Here is a 19009-nt window from a genome sequence, read left to right on the forward strand (position 1 = left end):
AGCTTTAGGAGATATACCTAATGTAAATGACCAGTTAAGGGGTGCAGCACACCAACATGGCACATGTATACATATGTAACAAAACTGCACGTTGTGCACGTGTACCCTAGAACTTAAAGGATAATAAAAAATAAAAAAATTACTTTCTACTACGTAGCCTCCAGGCTCGAAGAATGAAATTATCTCATAAAAGAGATAATTTATAAAGTCGCTAACTGTGAAAAAAGGGACAACAGGGGGTTCCAGAACGTCCCCGCCAGCCTGCCAGGAGAAGACCAGAGACGTGCGTCACAACAGTCCAAAGTGAAGCCTCCCCACAACGCCCTTCCCCGCCATCCAGGGAACAGGCGGGGCGCGGTTCTTGGTCCACCGCTGTCGCCTGCGCAGTCGTAATAAGGCTCGTGAGCGCCACGGCCTGAAAGAGAAGGGCGGAGGGACGAGTATACGCATGCGTCTGTACCTTGGCTGCTAGCGCTTAGACCCCGCAGTGAGGTCTGACGTCATTTCCTGCCGTAAGTAGACTGTGCCTCCGGGTCGCGGTCATTTTGAGCCCCTGTCTGGGTGACTTCTTGCGGCTGTCCGCCCCCTCCCCCTCCCCGCGGTACCTTGCACTTTTCTCTCTCCTTGCCCCCTCTGGAGTCCCCCCTCCGGGCCTTCTGTCCCTGATCGCTTGGGTTCGCCTTGCCATCGCCTGCTGCTGTGGTCGGAAGGTAGGTGAGGTGCCCCAGACAGCCCCGTTGTTGCTCTCCGTGTATCCCCTCACCACCTTCGCGGCCATCCACGACTTTCGCACCTTCCGCCATTTTCCTGCCTGTGAGGGTGGACAGATCGCTCGGGTCTCGGCCTCCTGAGTGCCCGTGACCGCAGGAAGCGACGGAGTGCTTCTGGGGGTGTGAGCCGGGGAAGTTCGTGGTCACGGATGCGTGTGGGGTTGTTGCTCAGTCTGTAACAGCAGGTGGGAGACGGACACAGTAGTGGAGGATGGAGTGCGGGAATCAGCGGTTATAGGCCGCTTAGGCTTTAATCCAGCTTTCTTTTGTGTTGAGAACTTAAAATGGTATTGTCTCAAGGGCCTTGTCAGCCCTGACAGTCTTCCTGGTGTTTCTGGGAAGGATGCTGTTATGGGAAATAAGAGGGTTTCATTTTTTCTCATACGATTGTAGGGTAAAAGTAGTTAATTCAGCAGGCTCCATCCATCCATGAATTCAGCTGACCCTTTTTATTCCTTTTCTCTTTTTAAGGGATTGGGATGTAGTAGGCCCTCATGGCTTATTGACTAAATGAATTATGGAAGAGCTCACTTGCTATCCTCATTGTGCATGCCATTCCTGTTTCCATGCAAATTGTTTTTAAAATGAGAATAATCATGATCCGACGTAAACATTCTGTAAAATGCAGTTACTTGATCTGTTGATTTAAGTCCCAATATATGAGTTTTAAAAATCGAACCAAATAAAAAAAATGTATATTCTTGGAATTTTTGCATTTTTTTCTTAATATTCTTGGGGAGGAAGGAAATTTGGAGATACAGAATTTGCTGTTAGTTTTACATCACAGAGAGAAGGATGTGATATCCTTGTTATTCCGTAATTTTTGAGTGCCCATTTGTGGGAGAGGTTGAATGTTTCTCATTATTATTTCATTTTTTAATATGGAAGCTCACAAATGACTTGAAATTTTTTTCTCTTCTATTTTGGGGAATTATCCTAATCATTGGGCATAGATTTGAGAAACAACCAAAACATACTATGTGAAAGAACCCATTTTCAGGAGGAAAAGATACGTCTGTTATTTTATTGATATCTAGATAGTAAAAAACATTATTAACTTATAAAACGCTTATGCTTTTTCAATTAAGGGACTTAACCTGAATAGTGAGTTCCAAATTAATCAGTAAGTCTGTTATTTTTTCATCTAGCTATTTATATGTGAAGTACTTAAGATATAGTAGTGTTTAGTAAATATTTGTTGATTGGTTGCTGTATAGACTAGTAGTTTTACTATATCATACGTCTTGATTTACTTTGACCTATCTAGTGATGGTTTCTAATACTTAATATGTAATGTTTCTGATACAGGAAAAATGAATGGGAGGGCTGATTTTCGAGAGCCGAATGCAGAGGTTCCAAGACCAATTCCCCGTAACTATCTATTAAGTATTTATAATTAGAAGCACTTCCTATGTAAAGGAAATTTCACTGCCTTGAGTAACAGTGGCAGGTGGGCTGGCTTCATGGGCATGTGCAGACAGTGCCCCATACTTGGTTTCATATTCTAGTCTTGTTATCTTGAAATTTGTAATCATTTGGACAAGGAGTCCCACATTTTTATTTTGCACTGGACCCAGCACATTAGGTAGCCAGTCCTGACTAGCAGATAGTAGCATTAATTCTATTTGAAGTCAAAGTTTGTTAAAAGTGTATAAGTGGCCTGGCCTGGTGGCTCATAGTAATCCCAGCACTTTGGGAGGCCAAGGTGGGTGAATCACCTGAGGTCAGGAGTTCGAGACTAGCCTGGCCAACATGGTGACACCCCGTGTCTACTAAAATACAAAAAATTAGCCTGGTGTGGTGATGGGTACCTGTAATCCCAGCCACTCGGGAGTCTGAGGCAGGAGAATTGCTTGAACCCGGGAGGTGGAGGTTGCAGTGAGGCGAGATCGTGCCATTGCACTCCAGCTTGGGCAACAAGAGTGAAACTTTGTCTCAAAAAAGAAAAAAAAGCATAAGCCAGTTGTTTTATTATTTGAGTTTAAAAAAAAGTGGGTGCCTCTTGTTAATATTTAGGCTAAGATAATTTTTCAGACATAGTTTTATTGTGGATAATTTAATGTTTCCTGATTTTTCTCTGGTAAAAAGACATAGGACCTGATTACATTCCAACAGAGGAAGAAAGGAGAGTCTTCGCAGAATGCAATGATGAAAGCTTCTGGTTCAGATGTGAGTTCAATTTTCTAATTAATATAATTTGATCCAAAATTTGTACCTGAAATTTTGACCTGAATTTGAACCTGAAATTATAATAACTCCGTATAGAACAAATTAGCAAACTTTTTGCATAGTGTGGTTGTTATTAAAAGAGATTGATTAAGGAAATAAAGGAATTGCACACATTTTAAAGTAATTATTTCCAGATTTTTTGTTTAACAAAACCATGAGGTAATTTTGTTGATAATAGTAATAGTTAGCATTTACTGTATGTACATGGATTATATAAAAACAACTCAATAAGCTTGATAACTATTATTACCCACACTTTACAGGTGAAGGAATTGAGGTTTAGAGATGTTAAATGGCAACACTTTAGTGTTACATCGGTGATAAATTACGATGTTTGGAGTTGAAACCAGGTCTGTCTGAAACAGATTTTACTCTTAATGCTTTTAACCATTACGTAATAACAGGTTAGTTCCCATTTTATCATTGTGAAATGTTGTTATACTACCAGCTCTTGATTTCTGACTAGGAAAACGTATATATTTTTGTGTATATCAAGATTTTATTTTTTAAATACAGAGATTGTTGGAAGCAGTACCCAAAATATACTCTCACTATTGAACAAAGAATTGGTATTGTTTTACTTGGAAACTGTAGTCCTTTCAGGTAAAAAGGAGGATGAATTTTTTTATTGTTGTTTTTTGTTTTTTTGAGGCGGAGCTTCGTTCTTTTCGCCCAGGCTGGAGTGCAATGGTGTGATCTCTGCTCACTGCAACTTCTGCCTCCTGGGTTCAAGCGATTCTCCTTCCTCAGCCTTCCGAGTAGCTGGGATTACAGGCATGTGCAGCCACGCCCAGCAAATTTTTGTACTTTTAGTAGAGGTGGGATTTCACCATGTTGGCCAGGCTGGTCTTGAACTCCTGACCTTAGGTGATCCACCTTGGCCTCCCAGAGTGCTGGGATTATAGGCATGAGCCACCGCACCCAGCAGATTTTTTTTGAAAAAGGCAACTTGGCTGGGCACGGCGCCTCATGCCTATAATCGCAGCACTTTGGGAGGCAAAGGCAGGAGGATTGCTTGAGTCCAGGAGTTCAAGACCAGCCTGGGAAACATAGAGAGGCCTTGTCTCTACCAAAAATGAAAGAAATTAGCTGGGTGTAGTGGTAGGTAGCTGTAGTTGCAACCACTTGGGAGGCTGGGACTAAGGCAGGAGGATCCCCTGAGCTGGGTAGATAGAGGCTGCTGCAGTGAGCTATGATTACATCACTGCATTCCACCCTGGGTGACAGAGCCAGACCCTGTCTCAAAGAAAAAAAGGTCAACTTAAGCCATTAAGGAGGATGTATGTTTTCATCAGTGAGCCTGATATGTATGCTTAAAATGTGCAAGCTGTGCAAGGTACCTGTTGGGAAGATAAGTTTTATGAAAGACAGTCTTTGTCCTGAAGTAGTTTTCTTTATTTGTTTTTGTTTTTGAGACAGAGTCTCACTCTCTTTCCCAGGCTGAAGTGCAGTGGTGTGATCTCTGCTCATGTCAACATCCTCCTGGGTTCAAGTGATTATCCCACCACAGCGTCCCGAGTACCTGGGACTACAGGTGTGCGCCACCATACCTGGCTAATTTTTGTGTTTTTAGTAGAGATGGGGTTTCACCATGTTGGCCAGGCTGATCTCGAACTCCTGACCTCAGTTGATTCACCCGCATTGGCCTCCGAAAGTGCTGGGATTACAGGTGTGAGCCACAGTGCCCAGCCCTGAAGTAGTTTTATATGTGGTGAGACAAAACTAATATGTAAAACACTTAGACATTAAGTGTGTAACTGTAGAAGACTTTTTAAAGAGATAAATTAATTAGAATTGACTTACTGAAATTGAAAAATTTGAATAACTTTTCACATTTTAAAACTCAAAATTTTCTCAAAATTTTACCAAATTTCAATTTGGTAAAAACTGAAGCCTCTTTCAGTTTTTCAGTTGTGTTTTTCTGTAACATAAGGTAGCATACCTGAGTTGGAAAAAGACCTTTATTTGTTAAGCAAACAATACTTTAACAACTTTATAATAATACTATAGGCCAGGTATGGTGGCTGTAATCCCAGCACCTTGGTTTTCTTTTGTTTTTTATTTTTGTAGATACTAGGTTTTGCCATGTTGCCCAGGCTGATCTTGAACCCCTGAGCTCAAGCGATCTGCCTGCCTTGGCCTCTCCCTAAGGTGGAATTTCAAGCATGAGCCAGTGAACCTGGCCCTAGCACATTGGGTGACTGAGGCAGGAGGATCGCCTGAGACCAGCAGTTTGAGACCAGCCTTGGCAACATAGTGAGACCCTGTCCCTAACCCCCCTCAAAAAATTTAAAAAATATGAAAAAATTGATAGTAGAGAAGTGAAGAGGAAAGGTAGAGTAGCATTTGGATGAAAGGAGTAGTGAACAAAGGCAGAGTTTGCAATAACTTTATCTCTACTAGAGCCATGAGTCTGAATTGATTGGAACAGAGGTCTTTCATTGAGGATACAACATAAAACATAATAATGAGTTAAAGATTTGATCCATTATATCGTTTAGGTTCTTGAGCAGAGGGGGATGATGTGTAAGGTTTTTTTAAGGAAGGTTAGTTAACAGTGTGCAAGATGGGTAGAAGGGTGAGAAGTTGTACTAGGTAAAATCTGTTTTGAGCTTTTGGCAGTAACTTAGGCATATATATGTAGTCATCGATGAGATATAGTTGATTATTGTGTCATTTGGACTGGAAAAGATGAGCTGGCAACGAAAGATTTTTTTAAAGGACAAATAACAGGATTTTTTTAAAAGTTCGACTAAGGGGGAATGAAGGAATGGTAAGAGGGAGGTAATAGCTTTAAGATAACCAGCTTAGGACACTCAGTGATGATACTACTGAATAAAAGGTTCAGTTAGAAGGAGTTCTTGTTTGAAGATGAGTTTAGTTCAGACATTTTGAGTTCATGCTGCAACATTTGATTGTGGAAGATTTCTAAGCAACTAGAGATAGAAACAAAAGTATACATGAAAAATTAGTTTGTTGTGGAGTTGTGTTGGTGAATTCGCCTATAAATTAAGTGTAGAGATAAAAGTGTGAAACTGATAATAGTTTCTGCCATGTGATTAATACTTAGGATTGATAGAATAAAGGATAAAGTTTGGATAGTCATGGATAAGGGAACAAGTGATAATGAAAGAATCAACAAAGACCAAGAGCAGTTAGGAAGATATAGGAGCTCTGATAGAATCTTTGTCATTTTATCCTCCAATATTCAGAGACTTGCAGATGTTTCAAACTAGAAAGAACCTGAATAAGAATTAGGTGATGGTGTCCATCTTAATTTATGATGACTATGCATCTAAAACAGTTATTCTCAACTGGAAGCATAATTGGAACAAGTTGAGAATAATTGTTTTAGATGCATAGTTATCATACATTAAGGACTTCTATAAAATTTTCATGGCTCATAGAATGGGAATAGCTTTTTTTTTTTTGTTCCCGAGAAGGAGTCTCACTCTATTGCCCAGGCTGGAGTGCAGTGGTGTGATCTCGACTCACTGCAACCTCTGCCTTCCGAGTTCAAGCAATTCTTCTGCCTCAGCTTCCCAAGTAGCTGGGATTATAGGCGCACACCACCATGCCCAGCTAAGTTTTTGTATTTTTAGTAGAGACCGGGTTTCACCATGTTGGCCAGGCTGGTCTTGAACTCCTGACCTTGTGATCTGCCCACCTTGACCTCCCAAAGTTCTGGGATTACAGGCATGAGCCACTGTGCCTGGCCAGAATGGGAAGAATTTCTTAGAGAACGTGGCTATATACTGTAGCAACAGTTTTGTTTTGTTTTTTTTAAATCTTTGAAGATTATATGGAGTAGATAGGATAAAATGATCTATTTTCAAGTCTTGATGACACAGGATTAAGAAAAAGACAAGTCCGATAGAGGGAGTTTGGGATTATTTTAGTGTTGGGCTAATGGTTAAATAGATGCTAAGGTGGCCAGATTTATTTCTGGCTGATAAATGTATACTGTTGCACATGTTTAATATTCTAAATAACTGTGACGAGGTTATGCCAAAAATACATTAAAGGGTAGTGAACAATGTCAGAATGCTCACGTATACCAGACTCTTAATAGTGGGACATGTGGTATATGAATAGTACAAAGCTAAGTAATTTCTGTGTATTAAAACAGATAAATCACAGATTGAAAAGACGAAAAGTGGCCAGGTGCTGTGGCTCACACCTGTAATCCCAGCATTTTGGGAAGGTGAGGCAGGCAGATCACTTGAGGTCAGGAGTTCGAGACTAGCCTGACCTACATGGTGAAACCCTGTGTCTACTAAAAATACAAAAGTTAGCTGGGCATGGTGGCAGGTGCCTTTAATTCCAGCTACTCGGGAAGCTGAGACAGGAGAATTGCTTGAACGCGGGAGGCGGAGGTTGCAGCGAGCCGAGATCGTGCCACTGCACTCCAGCCTGGATGACAGAGTGAGACTCCATCTCAAAAAACAAACAAACAAAAAGACAAAAAGCATATAATAAGGACAGGCTGAAGACAGCTTGTTAATTTTATACCTTATCTACATTACTGAGAAATTACAGCAGCCAAAAAATTACTGTATTAATAGGTAGCATTTGACTCTTAGATAACCAAGGTGTTGCATATTATAGCATCAAACATTGAAATGTAGAAGCTTCATTGTAACCAGATGATAGGAAGTTCAATGTGTAATTATCAGAAGGATGATAATCATGCATTATGAAATTTTGTACTTTAACATTTGTACTTTCGAATTAGATAGTCTGTGCTGTATGTGACATATTTATGCAAACAAATAATGGCATCTGTCCTACTTTGGAGAGTATCACCTCGTGACTTGATTAGAAAAAGGTGGTAAAAGCATTTACAAATTTATAAAAAAGCACTTACTAAGGTAATTTTTTATACATTTTTTAGGTCGGTTAAATATACTTATCCTGTTTTAAAATTAGACTTGTTGATCTAGGGACCGTTCTCTTTCCTTAAGATAACTTTGTTTCTATACTGACCTACGTTCCATTAATCTGAAATACAACTATGAAGGCATCTTATTTCTAGGTGCTTAAAATCATGACCCTATGCACTGACCTAAAATCACTATGTCTGTGCCCAAACACACGGGTAGGGAAGACCCTGTACATATAAGGTCAGTTTATTGCACATTCATGTTAAAATAGTTCTCAACCGCCAGAATTACTGAAAAGATGTATCATTTCCTATTTGTATCAGCTGGAGTCTATGAATAATATTTCATACATGTGTACTATTAGTTTTCAAATGATACGGTATAAGAGTGATAAGAGTATGGGCCGGGCATGGTAGCTTAAACCTGTAATCTCAGCATTTTGAGAGGCCGAGGTGGGCGGATCACTTGAAGTCAGGAGTTCAAGACCAGCCTGGCTAACATGGTGAAACCCTGTCTGTACTAAAAATATAAAAATTAGCCAGGTGTGGTGGCACATGCCTGTAGTCGCAGCTTCTTGGGATGCTGAGGCAGGAGAATGGCTTGAACTTGGGAGGCAGAGGTTGCACTGAACCGAGATTGTAACATTGCACTCTAGCCTGGGTGACAGAGCGAGACTTCATCTCAAAAAAAATAAAAGAAAGAAAAAAGAGTATGGACTCTGGGGCCTGATTGGCTGGATTCAAATCCCAGCTCCACTTACAGTAGCTGTGAGATTTTGGGCAAGTTCCTGAGGTCTGTGTGCTACAGTTTCCTTATCTATAAAATGGGGATAACTGCCTAGCTCATGAAATTATTATAGGGATTAATGCAATTTAATTAAGTGTTGGCTATCTTTATTAAATAGCTATCAGTATTATTGTGATTAATGAAATAAAAATTTTTATTGACTATAGTTAGGAATATAGAGTAGCTTTTTGTTACTGTGAGGGGAGAAGAGTTTAAAGAATTGTAGGAATTCTTGTACATATTGAATATAGTTCGGGACTGTGGTAATAACGTGCACTAGGTTTTGGTCAGCAGTATTATTGATTTGCCTATAGAAACAGATTATTTAACAAAACAGAAATTACATAATGTAGTGGAAAAGGCCACTGACTGGGGAGTCAGGAGACTTGGGTTCTGATCTCAGCATTACCACAAACTAACCAGCTGTGTTGCTTTGAGCAAATGATGTGTCTTTTCTGGATGTCAGTGTACTCTGATTAGAATGAGGACTAGATAATCTCTGAAGCCTCTTTCAGTCTTACCATCGTCTTTTTCTGTGACATAAAGTAGAATACCTGAGTTGGAATGAGACCTTAGGTTTACTCCATTATCCCTTATAGCATGAGAAGAAGCTATGCAAAGACATTGTGGTGAATGGCAGAACTAGTACTAGAATTTCCTCGAACAGACAATTACTCTGCATTAAATGGGGAAAGCATTATCCATTGTATAATGGATACAACTAACTCATTGCCTTTTATTCTTATATGATTCTTCAGTGCTTCATGTTGCAATCCTTGAGTCAAGCTGGAGAAAAATGATTGCAAATTGTACTGGTGCTGTAATTAAAAGGGATTTGTCCTTTGCAAAACTTTAAATGATAATACATGAAGGCATTCTAACCAGCCAACATTAAAGAAACCGTATTTCCAGCAAAGGTAAAATCTGTTAGTAAGTAGGATAGCATGAATTCAAACCTTAGCGTTTGTGCAATTTGTGTCTGGTGGCAAAGTTAATGCCCTATTCCAAAGCGATGGATTTTAATCATGAAATCTGTGTAATAATTCAAATGTCTTAATTACTTTGGTTCTTAAATTGTCCATGTATGGTTTAGACCAGAGTTGAACAAACTAGACCATGGACCAAATCTGTTTTTGTATGCATGAGCTAAGAATTGTTTTTACATTTTTAAATGGTTAAGAGGCTGGGTGCAGTGACTCAAGCCTGTAATCCCAGCACTTTGGGAGGCCGAGGTGGGCTGATTACTTGAACCCAGGAGATCGAGACCAGCCTGGGCAACATGGCACAACCTCATCTCTACAAAAAAAAAAAAAAAAAGACAAAAAATTAGCCGGGCATGGTGGTGCATACCTGTTGTCCCAGCCACTTGGGAGGCTGAAGCAGGAGGATCATCTGAGCCAGCAGGTTGAGGCTGCAGTGAGATGAGATTGTACCACTGCATTCCAGCCCTGGTGATAGAGTGAGACCCTGTCTAAAAAAATAAAATAAGATAAAATGGTTAAGAAATCACAGGAGAAGAATATTTCATTACCTGTGAAAATTACATGAAATTCGTATTTTTGCATCTAAAAATAAAGTTTTGTTGGAACACAGCTATGTTCATGTGTTTTTGGATTGTCTCTGGGTGCTTTTGCTTTAAAATGGCAGTTGAGTAACTGGGACAGAGATTGGCCCACGAAACCCAAAATATTTCCTATCTGGCTCTTCATAGAATGTGTTTGCCAACCTCAGGTCTGGAACAGCACCCTCCAGTGTGGCAGCCAGTAGCCACATGTAGTGATTTAACTTTAAAATAACTTACAGTGAAAGGATATAAAGCAAAATCATAAAAGGAAAGGGAGCATGGAGGGAAGTCCAGCGGAAACCAGGTCCCAAGAGTTCTCCCCCCAGGGAGAGACTTCCCAGGAAGTGTAAATTTCTCCAACAGCTAGTCATAACAATGTGTGAAGTTTTATCTACCAGGGGAACTCATTAGGGACTCAGTGCCCATGGTTTTTATTGGGGTCTGGTCACTTATGCACCCTCTGCCTAACAGGTACCAAAATTCCAGACTCCCAGAATGAAAGCAGGTGTTTGGCATGAACTGTATTTGTTCAGACAGTTTGGGCACAGTGAGCCAACACACATATCAATGGGGGGAACTGTTTATAAGTCAAGTACCAAGACCAAGTTGATCACAGGATTGGTCACTCAAAGACCAACTTTCATTATCACAAAAAATTCTGTTAGACAGTGCTGTTGTCCAGAACAGTGATTCATAGCTGTTTTTAAGTTATAATCCCCTTCAAGATTATGAGTTTTGGATTTTTCACTCTTGGTTTTAGGCATATATACAGATGTAATATTTTCATATAGTTTAAGGCGTTCACTAGTTTAGAAGAAATAACATTAGTGTTTAAAATATATGCTTTTTAATTTTTGCCCCAGCCACCGTATGATTACGGTCAAATATATTTTGTATTTTGGTTTAGACAGTGTAATACAGAGCTTAAAAGCTTGAGATCTGGTATCAGACAGATTTTATTAGAATCTGCGACCAACCATTCAACTAGTTGTTTGGCCTTGAGCAAATTACTTAACATCTCTAAGCTTCAGTTTCCTTATCTTTAAAAGGGTGGTAATAACATTATCTACCTTATAGAATATGATAAAAAGTGTAATAAATGAGATAATGCACATAAGGCGCTTAGCATGATGCACAAAATTTAGTCATTATTCAGTAGTGGTTCTTGTTTGTAACTTGTTTCTTACCTCTCCCTCATTAACTTTTTCCCCTTCTGTAACTTCAGAAGTAATTTTTAGTCATTTTTACTATGTTGTCTTAATTGATGCTGTTAATGAACAGCTGGCTATTTGGAACCTAAGCCTAGATGGTTAATGAATTATATTGTTTAATATTTTGTGATGTTTTCTTAAATTTAAAATGCTCCTTTAATTTTTCCACTATGTATGCAGTACAGCTTTTAAAAATGGAAGTCTTTTTTAAAGATCTTAGTTTTGCAGTATAATTCCTAGATGGTTTTACTGATACTCATTTATCTAATGAACTTCAGACAAAATCTTTTACTTTTGTTGACGTTAACAAGGTCTTTTTCCTCCTATAGCTGTGCCTTTGGCTGCAACAAGTATGTTGATTACTCAAGGATTAATTAGTAAAGGTAAATATTTAAAATTTGAATTTATTTAGCGTTTTGGATACCATGTTTGTTTTGTGGTATTTTCCAGATCTTTAGAAAAAGTAAAGGTAACAATGTATCATACTAAACACTATGTAGTAATTCATTGATGAATTTCTACAATATTAAATATTTTGTCTCTATGGACCCACTGGCTCAAATATCATGACTTGAGAATTTCTCCTGCACTAATAGCATCATTAACAACCTTCAAGAGCAATAAAGTAACTAAACACCAGTATTAGCAGGGCAAATCTGGTCTAGGTGGGCCAATAGCAACATTATCGCCTAGGAGCTTGTTAGAATGCACATTCATGGGGACCAGGAGTCTGTGTTTTAACAAACTCCAAGTGATTCTTATATAATGATTTAAAGATCAGTAGCTCTCTAAACCAGCTTTGTCTGACCACTTGGTGGGGATGAGTGGAGGTGAGTTAGCATTATTCAAAAAATTAGAATCTCAGGGGTCTGGCAGGTGATCTATTTTTAACAAGCCACCGAGGAGACTTTCTTGTCCTAAAGTCTATTGGCTCAAATAGTACAGTGTATTCATGTGGAATTGAGTTTAGATTGAGTATTAAATGTCTTGAGTCCTGCATTTAAAATTTAGTGGAGTAAGCAGTAGAGTTGCTTATTTCATTTACTTCATGAACTATCCATCTGGTAATGGGAAGGTGTCCTGGAAAAGGATGGTGACCTTAGGATGACCTAGAGGCCTATTGCTTTAATTAACTGGCAACTTCAAAAATGTGACTTAATGATTGGAATATATGGCCTTTTTACATTAGGATATGATGTACGGTACTTAGTTTTGACACAATTAGTTGATAAAAGTAGTTTTGGAGGCAAATGAGAGGATTTTTTTGGGTAAAAATTTGTTTAAGGAACTTCTGAAGAACTTTATTACAATATAGTACCATGACAAAAATCTTAAACATAGAAGCAAGTCAAGATATATGCATTTATATGTCCTTAAGACTAAGCTGTTTTATAGACTGAGATTGGTTCTGTATTGTGAGAGAGAAAAAAACACTTGAATTACATTTCTTTGTAGGAAAAAGTGGCACAGGGATGAAATTACAGTGTTTATTATTGTTCTGCTTCTTTTATCTGTTTTAATCCAGTGTGTCTTTTAATAATGATTGGAGCTAGGTATGCAGAAGGTTATACAAAAGAAATTTAATAGCTGCTAGTAGTTCACTGGAGGAAACAAGTAGATGTGAACATACGTTGAAGCAAATAGAAAATTTAATTACATACTTAATACGCTACTAAATTGTATAGTAGAGACTCTAAGAGTTGTAGGTGTTCAAAGAAGAAAAATCTTTGTAGGGCTATTGTAATCAAGGAAAGTTTCTTGAAAGAAGTAAATTTTGAAGGATGGGCAGGATTTAGATTAAAAGAGAAGAAAGAACATACCAGGAAGGAGGGACCTGATGATCAAGACAAATAGGCATGACTATTAGGAGAGGCAATCAGGACTGAACTGAAAAGACAGAATCATTCAGGGAGGAGTGAAAACTCCATTAAATAGCTGAAGTAGAGCCGGGAGAAATTATAATTTGGATTAGGTTATGAAGAGGAGAAAGTTTTTTAGAGATTTTGGGTTTAGGTGCAGTTGAAGACTTTGGGCTACTTGAAGGTATGGTAGAAGTGACATTGGGAGGCCGAGTCAGGTGCATCACGAGGTTAAGAAATCGAGACCATCCTGGCCAACATGATGAAACCCCATCTCTACTAAAAATACAAAAACATTAGCCAGGTGTGGTCACGCGTGCCTGTAGTCCCAGCTACTCAGGAGACCGAGGCAGGAGAATCGCTTGAACCCAGGAGGCGGAGGCTGCAGTGAGTCGTGATGGGGCCACTGCACTCCAGCCTGGGCAACAGAGTGATACTCTGTCTCAAAAAAAAAGGTAAAAATTGGGAGAGACTTTAAGAAAAGAATTTGGAACCCACCAAGGCATTTTGCATTTAATCATAATCCCTGACATTTTGTACAGTGGTCCTTTTGTATCTGTGTGAATTGGTTCCAGGACCCTCCAGAGGATACCAAAATCCACGATAGCTTAAGTCTCATATAAAATGGCCTAGTAAAGTTTACATGCATATCTGCCTGTATACTTTAAATCGTCTCTAGATTACTTACAATACCTAAGACTATGTAAACACTATGTAAACAGTTGTTATATTGTATTGTTTAGGGAATAATGACAAGATAAAAGTCTGTACATGCTTAGTATAGATGCAGTTTTTTTTTTCCTGAATATTTTCTATCCGCAGTTGGTTGCAGAACGTGTGCATACAGAGGGCTGCCTGTATCTCCTTTCATTCACAGTTTGTCATACTCCACGTGGTCTTAGATGTTCCCTCTGTTTCTTCCTGATCTACCAAAACCATTTAAACATGCTCAGGTCTCCTCTAACTTGAGAACATTAAAAAAAAAAAAATCCTCCCTCATTTCTTTTTCCACCTACTCCCAACTGCCTCATATTTGAAGCCAGAGCCAGACTTCATGAATGAGCACTTCACTTTTTACTTTATTTAACCCATTGCAGTCAGTGTGAGACTATCCATATATTCTACCATTTATAAGTTCAAAAGTTCAAAAACAAACAACCTGTTTGTTGCTTACATATGATGGACAGTTTTTGTTCTTGACCAACATTATATAACTTTAACCAGTTTTTCTTGAAATAGTCTATTCTGTTGGCTTCCATGATGGCATATTCCTAAGATTTTTCTCCTACCTCAGGCGATTCCTCCATTGTTTCATGTTTTTTGAGTGTCTGATATGTACTATACATTGTTGTATAGAACTAAACAACAAAAATTCATGACCTCTTGGTGCTTACATTCTTGTATGGGTTTTTTTGTCTACTTGTTTTGGAAATGTTGGTATTATTATATTCTGGATATAATATATAATATGGATGACCCTTCTATAGGCTCCTCAAACGGAACTCATCATTTTTCACAAAACCAATTCCTCCTTTCCCTTCATGACTGAGTGGCATTAGTACTACCCAGGAGACTGGGACATTATCCTTCACATCTATCCCTTATCTGCCTTGTCCAATTAATGTCTTTTAGCTCTTAAATGTCTTTATTAACAATCTACCTTCATCTGTACTGCTACTATAATTAACACAACCATATGTCACAAAGAGTATTGCATTAACTTTCAACAAATCTGTTTGCTTCCATTCTTGCTACTTCTCCTTAGGAAAATAAGCTATTTCTAGCACCTGACAGAGGGCATACATAGTGCACATAGTACTCAAATATTTGAGGGGATGGATAGCAACTGTGACACTATTCTCTTTGTCTTAACTCTCTCTCTAGATTGTAAATTCCATGAGAGTAAAGAGTGTGTCTTGTTTCCTGTTAATATCCAATATTTAGTGCCTTTATGTTGGAAGTGGTCTATATGGTGACAGTATGAAGGAACAACTTTTTAATGTAAAAATAGAGATATATTCTTACCATCTTCCTTTTCCTGTTATCATCCCAGTGGTATAAATGAAGAAACTGAGGCTAAAGGCACAGATTAGTTGTCTGTTTTTGTACTTTAATTACATGAAATCACACACTGAAGTATTCTTTTATGTAAGTTCTTTCAACATAGTGAGATTTATTTAGTAGTGTGCTGAAACTGGTTTCTACTGGCTCCTGAGAATTGGTTGTTAAATTTTCAGGAACTTCGGCAAGCTGATTTTTAAAGTGTTGGTAGTTGGCCGGGTACAGTGGCTTATGCCTGTAATCCCAGCACTTTGGAAGGCCAAGGCAGGCGGATCATGAGGGCAGGTGATTGAGACCATCCTGGCCAACATGGTGAAACCCTGTCTCTACTAAAAATATAAAAAATCAGCTGGCATGGTGGCGCGTGCCTGTAGTCCCAGCTACTTGGGAGGCTGAAGCAGGAGAATTGCTTGAACCCAGGAGGCGGAGGTTCCTGTGAGCTGAGATGGCGCCACTGCACTCCAGCCTGGCGACAGAGCGAGACTCATCTGAAAAAAAAAAAGAATTGGTAGCTTTACACCATGGAAACTGACAAACATTAAAATTAGAGCTTTTTATAGGGAGTGCTGGTTTACCAGCACATCATTGCACTTAACCACGTTGTTGCATGTAGTTGCCATATAGTTTTCCTCTGTGTGAATACACCAGTTTATCTGTCTGAACTGTACATTGATAATCGGTAGTTTTCAGTTTTCACTGTTACAATTAGTTCTGCCAAGAATATGGTGCCTTTTGATAGACATTTTGCTGGGTCATAGCTTTTGTATATATTTATTTAGCTTTAGTAGATATTACCAAACTGTAGACCAATTTATACTCCTACATTCTCACCAACACTAGCTATTTTTATGTCTTATGTTTTAGCCGTTGTGGTAAATGAACACAAATATTGATTGCATTGTGGCTTGAATTTGTAGTTCCCTGTGACCAATTAAGTTGAAGACCTTTTCATTTGTTTATACTTCATTTCAGCATATCTGTTTTTGTGAAGTATCTGTTTAAGTCTCTTAACCATTTTTCCATTGTATTGTCTTTTTTCCTATTGGTTTTGTGAGACTTCTCTGTATATTTTAGAACTGAGTCTTTTCTCAGATATAGATATGGTGATTATTTTTTCCCCACTGTGTTTAACTGTAGTTTTCAGTGTTAATAGAGTCCAATTTATCAGGTTTCTTCTTTCTAATGAGTGCTTTTTGTTGACTCTTTAAGATCTTTGTCTACTCCAAGGACACAAAGATGGTCTCATGCTTTCTTCTGTAAAATTTTTAAAAAAAATCTTTCATATTTAAATTTTTAAGCCATCTGGATTATTGTTCGATGTAGGATCAAGGTACATTTTCCCCTGTTAATGAATATTAATTGACCCAGCACTGTATTTGAAAAAACTATGCTGCAGTGTTGTCTTTCTCATAAATCAAGTGTGCAGGTGTGGATCTGTTTCTGGACTCTTGGTTTTGGTCAGTTTACCTGTTCTTGTACTTAATACCAGACTGTCTTAATTACTACAGCTTTATCATGTAGATATTGCTATCTGGTGGTAGTCAGTTCTATAATATGATTCTTCAGTGTTGCCTTGGCCCTTTGTGTTCCACATGACTCTTAGAATAAACTCTTCAATTTTTGTGAAACTTTGATTTTAACTGGAATTGCATTGTATTTATAGGTGAAGTTATAGAGAATTGCCATCTTTAGAATATTGAGTCTTTCAATTCTCAGTAAGTTTTATAACTTTCAGTGTAGAGATCTTTCATATCTTTCATTAGATTTGTTCCTAGGCTTCGAGTGTTTTTTTTGGTGCTATAATTAATTCTGTCTTGTAAAAAACATTTGTTTTTTTGGTTTGTTGTTGTTATAAATGGTTTTTCATACACACACACACACACACACACACACACACACATATATATTTGGTCTATTGACCTTATATCAAGTGATCTTTCTAAATTTACCTGTTCTAATACTTTGTAGAGTCTTTTGGATTTTTGTCATATTTCTGTTGGTACTGAATTCATTTGGTTTTCCCTATTAAACAGTCTAGGATTCTCTAGGGTCATGGAAGAAGCTAATGTTGTAAGATTATATTTAAAGATAGCCTTTACTGATTTTTCTTTCTCTAACAGTGTTACTAAGAAATACTTAACTCTTTTCTTTAGGAATACTTTCAAGTCATCCCAAATATGGTTCCATCCCTAAACTTATATGTAAGTATAAACAACATTGTAGTTTTCATAGCTTTTTAAAACTTAAATAAAATTATTTTATCAAATATTTTATCATGTCTTATATTAGTTATGTGGTTACGTGCTGTGATAAATCAGTTTGTTAAAGCATTTCATTAAGTGGATTACTTGGATATTTTATTGTTAGCATAAAAAATCATTAGTTGAAATAGGCATTTTTTGTGTCTTTATAATGTAATAGAGCTATTAATTTAAATTTATTTTGTAAGGATAAAGTATTTGAAAATAAATTTTTGGTCTGTCTATGGGGAAAGAAAGTTGTGCACATATTCTGATTAATCAAAGTATATTTAAAATTAAGCTTAATTTTAAAAAGAAATCTCTCTAATTCACATTTTAATATGTAAATAAGCGTAACTTATTTACACATTGCAATAAAGTTAATAGAAAAAGAAGCTACATTGCTCTTCAAAAGAAGTACCTGAGGCTTTTCATGAGTCTTTGAGGTTAGCCTTTCTTTTGTATTGGAAACTCATGTGATGCAGTAATTGCCACGTTTAGGTTATGGTTAGTAATTTATTACTTTAAGGGATTTGTTGCACCTAATTTTATTTTAAAACAATCTTGTGAAAATGGCTGTGCATATGATTTTCTGTTTTATAGGAAAATAATGGCCTAAATCCTTGTGATCTAGTTCTGTTTATTTAGAACTAGAAATAAATAAATGTTTGGATGCTTTTATTTCTTATCCATTCCTCTTCTCATTATACCTTTACTAAATCTTTCCTATATATTTTACAAAGTAATTAGTATACCATATTCGATTTATTTATAGCAACTTTATTTTGGCACACTTTTTTTTGGAAACTGAATTATATCCATAGACTCTGTCTATGAACTCTGATCTGATTTAGTTTTGGTTTCCTCTACCATTATTTCAGGAAATCTCAGTCTTTCTAAACCAAAGACATATTTAGAATCACACTCAGTTTTTCTTTTAGAAAATACTTTTGTCTGAAAGGCACATTCAGTTACACTTTTTGTTTGATTTTACAAATAAGTTGCTTGTATCATGGGATACTTTGCTGGAAAACTTTCTTATGTGAAAACTTGCCAAGAGAAATTCAAGAACCTTGAAAATTCCCCCCTTGGAGAAGCTTTACGATCAGGACAAGGACGACGATCTTCACCACCTGGGTAGGCCAGATTCTGATCTTTACTTAAGATTTTTAATTTTTAAGAAACAACTAGATGTTGTTACAACTCACGGCCCAAAAACATTGCCTGAAGGACCACTGGATACTTGCCATTTGCTGTAGGCTAAAAGTAGTTTGTTTCAAAAATTGGAGCAAGACATGCCACCATTTATTTATTTATGAATGAATGAATGAATGATGAGGCCTCCTTCTGTTGCGCAGGCTGGAGTACAATGGCATTATCCTAGCTCACTGCAGCCTCGAACTCCT

General features: G+C 37.7%; 1 protein-coding gene across 8 annotated transcripts in view; it reads left to right on the plus strand.

Annotated features, from left to right (window-relative positions):
* The first annotated feature begins 525 nt into the window (after positions 1-525).
* OCIAD1 (OCIA domain containing 1) overlaps positions 526-19009 on the plus strand; it is a 29808-nt gene continuing 11324 nt past the window's right edge. For 3 of the 8 annotated variants that reach the window (XM_005554879.5, XM_005554874.4, XM_074039762.1), the window contains exons 1-6: positions 526-710; positions 2079-2141; positions 2859-2939; positions 11773-11826; positions 17517-17564; positions 18605-18740. In XM_005554879.5, the coding sequence (XP_005554936.2) occupies positions 2084-2141; positions 2859-2939; positions 11773-11826; positions 17517-17564; positions 18605-18740 (377 nt within the window). In that variant the 5' untranslated portion in view covers positions 526-710; positions 2079-2083. Of the gene's footprint in view, positions 956-2078; positions 2221-2858; positions 2940-11772; positions 11827-17516; positions 17565-18604; positions 18741-19009 lie in introns of all 8 variants that reach the window. The other 5 variants (XM_074039766.1, XM_074039764.1, XM_074039765.1 and 2 more) reach the window with 3 other exon arrangements.

Source organism: Macaca fascicularis, chromosome 5, assembly GCF_037993035.2.
Source record: "Macaca fascicularis isolate 582-1 chromosome 5, T2T-MFA8v1.1".
NCBI lineage: Eukaryota > Metazoa > Chordata > Mammalia > Primates > Cercopithecidae > Macaca > Macaca fascicularis.